The following is a 7,789-nucleotide window of genomic DNA, read 5'->3' as shown; positions in this document are numbered from 1 at the left end:
AACATCCGTTACTTCCTGATATGTTGATGATGTCATATTGGTGAAGAGTCTCAGTCATCCGTGTCATCGTCGTTAAAAAAAAAAAGCTAAAAAAAACAATCCACTGGACTTTGTTTCCGAGTTTGAAGATGTTTCTCTTCCATCCAGGAAGATTTTTCAATACAGTTTAATTATTTTGATTTGACTTCATATGATAAAACTTTATTTAGTTTTTGTTAAGCAGATCTTATTATAATGTCTCTTTTAGTTGATATTTGTAAAAAGTTCTTTATTTTAAAAAATTTGCTGTTGTTTAGTATTTTATTTTATTTATTTTTTTAGAAATCTGAGGTACTTGCTGGTTTTAACTTGGTCCTTTTATATAATGTTCATTTTTTTGTAGGATTTTTTTTCATTGCTTGTTTTGGGTTCAGTTTCTGCACTAGAAAAAATTGAAATCTAGATAAGTCCTTTTTTTTCTTGGATTGAGGAGATAAAAGAGACATTTTGTCAATGGAACAAGATAATTTACAATTAAAATAAGGAAACACAATTGCTTGGTCTCATTTCAAGTGCATTTGGTCTAATTATCTTATTCTAAGAGTAAAAGTACTCATTCCATTGGCAAATCATTTTATTTGCCTACTCAAATTAAGGGTAAATACACTTAATTTAAGACATTTTTACTTATTTCTATGTGGTTTTTGCAGTGCACTGGAACATTTATCTTTATTTTAGATAATATAAATTGAAATAAGACAACAAAATAGATGATCTTATTTCAAATGTAAATGTTCCATTGCCAAAGTGTCTATCTTATCTCTTCAATTAAAGAACAAATGCACAAATTTTAGAAAAACTGACTTATCTAGATTTAATTTTTTTTTCCAAAGTTCATATCCATAAAAACTACAATATTGAACACTGGAAGCTAAAATAAATCTAACTTCTTTAAGTCTTTATTTTTTGATCAAATCATTAAATTGTGTCTAAAATTGATCTTTTTCTTGAATTTTTGATAATGTTGAAGATAGAAAAAATAAGCTGCAGATAAGAAAACAAAGTCATTATGACAGGAAGGATTGATCTGTTAGAGAGATTTAAAAATCTTAAAAATCGTCAGCACGTTCCCATCAAATAGAAATATATAAATAATAATAATAGTGATTTTTCTGAAACTGTGATTAAATCAGATTGTTTCTTTTAATCTTTCAGGATTTCCTGAAGTATACGAGTAAAGCTGGTCTGGACTGTGAGGAGATTGAGGTGAGTCCTGCAGCCGTTTCTTTAATTCTGCTCATTTTTGCACAATTTTACTAAAAATAATCTTAAACCCAGAGATGGATCTGCTTCGCCCTCTGCTGACCGGTTGGTGTTTGTTTCAAATAAACGGTTTTATTCTCAAATTAACTGACTCATGATCTTTAAGAGGTTTTCTCACCTTATGATAATTTTCCTGCTTTTCCTTTTATATCAGTTTGATCTTTAATAATCAAACATTTTAATTCAGCATTTGTACCTACTCTGAAAACAAGACAAGGCAATTGTTTTTTTCTCATTTTAAATGTAATTTGTCTTGTTCTTTTGGCAAAGTGTCTGTTTTTCCTCCTTAATCCAAGAAAAAAATGCTCTTATTTTAAGAAAAAATGATTTACATTTTTTGCAGTGTAAAATGCTTTGCACTTGTTCAGAACGCAGACATGAGGAAGTGCGCTGACGTTTGCTTTTATCTCATTTTCAAAGCTGTGATGAAGACAAAGAGGCGGCATTGTGAGGAAGATAATAAATGATTCATTCGGTGAATCATCAGCCGGCGGAGAATCGCCCACCTCTGCAATATTTAACAGACGGTTTGTGTTTTTGTTTGCAGAAAGCCGTGGAGCTAATGTCGCTGGTTCCTAAGCGCTGTAACGACATGATGAACCTGGGACGCCTGCAGGGTTATGAGGTACGCCATGAGGCCTGCAGCGCCCTCCTGTGGCCTAAAACACTTTATGGTTACAGAAGAATTTATCTAATTATGAAAAATAAACATAAAACATAAAAAATCAACGCCCCAAAAAAGTTATGATTTATTATGTGCTGTTATCCAGTTATAAGATTTGTTAAAGGATGTCTGCCCCCTAGTGGCATAACACGGTAGGTGCAGCTTTTAAAAGATGCTGCAGCATTAATCTAATATTTACGGGAGAGGATTAGGGCCACTGAAAAAAAAAAAAGGTAACTGATTTTAAATACTATTTCAGTTTAATATGGAAAAAAAGGTCAGAATTAAATGAGTTTAATCTCAGAATTAGGCGACTTTTTCCGTCCCTGAGGATCCCTGCTGATGCTATTTGATTAATGGAAGAGCAGAAGGTGATTAAAACAAGAGAGCTACATGGCTACGGCTGGATGCTAACATGTTTGTTAGCTGGCAGAATTTCGAAGATTAAAGTCAGAATTCTGAGATTAAAGTCGGAATTCTCAGATTAAAGTCGGAATTCTGAGATTAAAGTCAGAATTCTGAGATTAAAGTCGGAATTCTGAGATTCAAGTCAGAATTCTGAGATTAAAGTTGGAATTCTGAGATTTAAGTCGGAATTCTGAGATTAAAATCAGAATTCTGAGATTAAAGTCGGAATTCTGAGATTAAAGTCGGAATTCTGAGAAAAAAAGAATTCTGAGATTAAAGTCGGAATTCTGAGATTAAAGTCGGAATTCTGAGATTAAAGTCAGAATTCTGAGATTAAAGTCAGAATTCTGAGATTAAAGTCGGAATTCTGAGAAAAGTCAGATATTTCATCTATTTTTAAGCAGAATTTTTAATAAACTAATCAAAATTGAGAAGTAAAATATTACTTTTTTTTGTGTGTTTTTTTCCAATTATAATGTACCTTGAATGCAGGTGATGTTTGGAAGGTGAGGTTTTTCTGACTCTTCGTGCTCCTCTCTCCCAGGGGAAGCTGACGTCTCAGGGGAAGCTGCTGCAGCAGGAAACCTTCTGCGTTTGGGAGCAGGACGGCGGCGTTTTATCGCGCAGCAAAGAGCGCCGAGTTTTCCTGTTCGAGCAGGTCGTCATCTTCAGCGAACTGCTGCGGAAAGGCTCCAACAACCCTGGCTACCAGTTCAAGAACAGCATAAAGGTGAGGCCAGGCCCGACTGGGAGGACGTGCAACCAGTTTATGACATCAGAGCCCATTAACCGTTTCTGCGCCAACAGGTGAGTTACCTGGCCATGCAGGACAGCGTGGACGGAGATCCCTGTAAGTTCGTCTTGTGGTCTCGCGGGTCAGCAGAACGCTTCACGCTGCAGGCGTCCTCCGCCAGCATCAAGATGACCTGGGTGGAGACCATCGCCGCCCTGCTGGACGCCCAGAACAACTTCCTGTCAGGTAGCCCAATTTACCTGAACGAATATGATTGATTTATATTCTTAATCTGAGGGATTAAATATCTCTGATTTCAGTTTTTTTCCTGAAAGCAAAAAAAAAGTCTTAGTTCAAAAACTCTTTTTTAAGAGTTATTGATGTTCAGAGAACATCTTTAAGCCATAAAAACCCTAAATATTTATTTTTATCTCCTTAAAAGGATCCAAAAATCTTAGTTTTTTTATATATATTTACCAGGAAAGTATTCTAGAATCTAAATAAAAAGAAAATCATAAAACTTCCAGAGATTTTCTTATTTTAAATCCCAGTATCTAAAGTTTTTTTCCTCAACCTTTAGAAACATTTGTGGAAATATTAATCTATATTAAACTGTAATAACATGTAAATATAATTCAATAAATCCAAATGTTTTCCTTTTAACCGGAATAGATAACTTTGCTCGGCTTTGGTGTGAAATCAGAAATGTTTGTTACTTCCTGATATGTTGATGATGTCATATTGGTGAAGAGTCTCAGTCACAGTTGTTCCAAAAAAAAGTTAAAATCAATCCACTGGACTTTGCTTCCGAGTTTGAAGACGTTTCTCTTCCATCCAGGAAACTTTTTCAATTCAAAATGTCAGAAATATTTCTCAAACCTCCTCAAACATCTATTTTATTTTAACTGCTAAATAATTTCTAATCTCCTGATCTTTGTCAGGTATTTGTAGAAGATTTAGGTTCCAAACTGTTAAACCATTGTTACGGTTTATTTACTTTGATTTGATAAAACTTTATTTAGTTTTTAGTTAATTAGATCTTAATATAACGTCTCCTCAGATGTTAACATTTGTTAAAAGTCTTTTATTTTGAAAAACTTCTCCTGTTTCTTTGGCTTTAAAATAAATCTTTTATCATATTTATATAATGAAGCATTTTCTCTCTATTTTTAAGAATGGACCAAAAACAAAGCCTAGTTTTTGTTTGGAAGGGGGGCATTTGGCTTCTTTGTTAGCATGCAATACCCCCCGTCTGTTCATCCAGGCCAACTATTCCCTCTAACACACCCCTTTCAGAGACATAGACAGGTATGGGGCATTGCAGGCTAACAAAGAAGCCAAACGGCCCCCATTCCAAAGGGGGGGACCCGTTCTTCAGGTTCAATTTTCAGGTTTTCGGTCCACTCTAGAGACCAGTGGTAACCAATTAAAACCAGCGGGGCCCGAATGAAGAAAATCATCAACCAGTAAAGATCTGGAGACATTTTTAATTATAATCCGTTACTTTAAACAGAGTTAAACACTGAAATAAAAATGCATCCATGTTATTTATTGAATTTTAAAATAAAAAATATTTTTCCAGTCCGCTAATCGGTGACCTCTGCTGGATAAAACCTGGAACTAAACGCTATTTCTGACATTTTGAATTGAAAAAGCTTCCTGGATGGAAGAGAAACGTCTTCAAACTCTGAAACAAAGTCGATTGTTTTATAACTATTTGTAATGACGTCATATTCTATTTATGTTTTTCTACAGAAGCTCTGATCCAGTTGATCTACTTTAACGATCATTTCTTCATATCAAATATCTCTGCTTTAATCTCAGCTCTCCAGTCGCCTATTGAGTACCAGAGGAAAGAGGGCGGGATCTCCGTGACACGCCCCCTGTCGTCCGGGCGACCACCGTCGGCCCCGCCCACTCCTAACGGCCACGCGGCGCAGCCTCCTCCCGACAGCGAACAGGACGACCAGGTCTGGACGCTTTCCTGCGTTTTCTGTGACCGTTGAGTCAAACTGCCTCTAAAGGCGCCGCTGTCCTTTCAGGAGCTGGTTCTGGTGCTGCAGGACTTCGTGGCGGTTCGCGAGGACGAGATCTCCGTGTTCCGAGGAGAGAAAGTCCAGATCCTGTCGTCCAACCAGCAGGGTCAGAGCCTGGTTTATCGGCCGGCCAACAGCGAGTCGCCGGCGGCGGAGGGCTGGGTGCCACGGAGCGTGCTCAAAACGCACTGACGCGCGTTAACGCAGACTATGACGTCACTATCTGGTTTACGATTTCTACACCGCCGCAGGCCGACAGGGTCACCGGCTCCGAGGGAAACTCAGCGAGAAGCCTGAAGGCGGCCATGCCGCGCGCCGCTCATCCTTATTTCAGCTTTATTTTATTACATCAGTGCAGATAAAAACGGTTTACTTTTCCTCACATGTGCCTTAGTTCTTTAGTTATTAGGATTCATTTAACGCTAAAGAGAGAAGAGAAGTTATTTTTGCCATTTTTTTCTATATAAACCTGATTGTTTCGTCTGAAGCATCTTGATTTTTATTTTTTGTAAATTAGATTTGTTTCCAGTTATTTTTTTTTTATATTCTTTCTGGATTCCAAACAAAATTTTTCTGAATTCAAAAGTATTTTAGGTTAAAACTGAGTTATAGTTTTGTAAGAGCGAGTTATTTTCCCGGATGTTTTAGGTAGAACATGGGATTAAACGCAAAGAAAAGCAGGAAATCTACGGAAGACAATTAGGGCCACTGATATATTTAAAAATTTTACTGATTTTTTTTATTTTATTTTGGTATGATATGAAAAAAAAGTCAAAATATCGACTTTTTTCTCAGAACTCTGACTCTAATCTCATTATTTTGACTTTTTTTCATATTAAACTGAAATAATATTTAAACTTTTTCCGGTGGCCCTCCTGCTCTTCCGTAGCGAGCGTTAGCGTCTGTAGGTTTACCGAATCGAAGGCCTTCCGTCGACATCGCCGTCCTTCAGGCTTCACCTTCACTGGGGGGGGCGGATCCCCAAACACCGTTAGCCTCCCTCCCACTTCCTGGTGCTTCAAACTACAGCAAAAACCGTCCAATCAGACGCCGCCCCCAAAGCCGGAGCGACCAATCACCTTCCATCTCTGGGATACCTTCACAAACTGTTTCCTGCCGGGAGGGGGGGGCTCGCTGGAAGGTGTCGTCATCGCAGACTCCGCCGCTCGTCTTTCCCAGCTGGGTGGGGCTACAGGAAGCTGCCGTTGCCTGGCAACCGGAGACTGTATCTACAGAAGAAGAGAAGCCTCCAATGGAAGGAGATGTAAAGAGCCGTCGGCCAATCAGAACTGAGCTGTGGCCATGTTTATAGTGTGTATAAAGACTGAGGACTCACACATGCACACACCTCTGCTAGGATGGAGATTATTTCCACATAATTATGAGATTTAGATTCTGTTTTCCACCTCAGCAAACGAGAGGAGCGGTTTGTCTTAATATCAGTGTGAGAGACCGAGTGTGTGTGAGAGAGAGAGAGGGCGTGCTTTTCCACAGAAACTATCGGTGTCCCGCTGTAGCGTAGCCATGACGACGTGTTTACGGTGACGCCGTTTTTAGCGTTGATTTTTGGAGGTTTTTTTTTTAGAGAACCGCCGCCTCTCCGCTCCGGCAGCGATGGCGGGCCTGAGCTTGGGTCGGTTTGGATATTCTGAGATATTCTGATTATGCATCCCCTCCTCTCTGTAAATAGAGCAGACGTCCAGAAAAAGCTACTCCACGCTGCGTGGAGGTCATCTGTCCCTCATCCGTCTGAAACCCACCCAGAAGCAGTAACCTTCTCTCCCTCCTCCTTTCTCTCTCTCTACCTCCCTCTGCTGGGGAACATTCTCAGTCTTTCCACAAAAAAGTTAAAAAACAATCCGCCGTATTTATGTTTCGAAGTTTGCAGACATTTCTCTTCCCATCCAGGAAGATTTTTCCATTAAAAATGGCACAATTAGCATTTAGTTAGAAGCTATGTAGTATATATTTGTTGGGCTACTGGATATAGCCTCGAATCAAAGCTATTCCTTCTCATTATATAGCCTCTACTTTAGAGTTTGAGGCTATTTAATATATATATATTTGATGGGCCGCTATATATAGCCTGGAACTAAATGCTATTTCTGACATTTTGAATTGAAAAAGTTTCCTTGATGGAAGAGAAACGTCTTGAAACGTGGAAACAAAGTCCAGTGGATTGATTTTAACTTTTTTTTGGAACTCCCTCTGCCCCCCCCCTCTCTCTCTCTACCTCTCTGTCTCTGTCTCTCTCTCTCTCGGTTTCTCTGGTGCCATTCTCAGACAACACCCCGGTCCTTAAGGAGCTTGGCAGCCTGTTGGTTTTACCGCAGGTCGCCCTGTGAGCAGAGCAGAATGTTTAGCAGGCGGATCGGATTCTTTTCAAGTCTATTTTTACGCAGATTAAACCTGTTTTAATGTTAAAAGCTGATCAATCATATATATTAGCGCCTGTTCTTTCCCTTCAATGTGGCAAACAGGTTCCATTTAACTCATAGGATACTTTCTAGAACATAAAGGGAACTTTTTTGGTGTTTTCCTCCACTAAAATACGTCAACTGATTACTTTTTCAGAGACTTGCAGCTCTGAGAGCTAAGTTACCTCTAATAACTCCTCCGTAGCTTTTTAGTAGTTCCTGCAGATCA

General features: G+C 38.7%; 1 protein-coding gene across 1 annotated transcript in view; it reads left to right on the top strand.

Moving 5' to 3' along the window:
- The window catches only part of LOC107097535 (kalirin-like), a 70,602-nt gene extending 64,300 nt beyond the window's left edge, over positions 1 to 6,302 (top strand). The window contains exons 46-51 of the mRNA XM_015394703.1: positions 1,195 to 1,245; positions 1,850 to 1,927; positions 2,919 to 3,104; positions 3,182 to 3,353; positions 4,932 to 5,077; positions 5,150 to 6,302. Of these exons, the coding sequence (XP_015250189.1) occupies positions 1,195 to 1,245; positions 1,850 to 1,927; positions 2,919 to 3,104; positions 3,182 to 3,353; positions 4,932 to 5,077; positions 5,150 to 5,335 (819 nt within the window). The 3' untranslated portion in view covers positions 5,336 to 6,302. The remainder of the gene's footprint in view (positions 1 to 1,194; positions 1,246 to 1,849; positions 1,928 to 2,918; positions 3,105 to 3,181; positions 3,354 to 4,931; positions 5,078 to 5,149) is intronic.
- The last annotated feature ends 1,487 nt before the right edge of the window (positions 6,303 to 7,789 follow it).

Source organism: Cyprinodon variegatus, unplaced genomic scaffold (assembly GCF_000732505.1).
Source record: "Cyprinodon variegatus isolate N-32 unplaced genomic scaffold, C_variegatus-1.0 Scaffold705, whole genome shotgun sequence".
NCBI lineage: Eukaryota > Metazoa > Chordata > Actinopteri > Cyprinodontiformes > Cyprinodontidae > Cyprinodon > Cyprinodon variegatus.
Note: the sequence above shows the minus strand (reverse complement) of the source record. Positions and strands in the feature narration are given on the sequence as shown.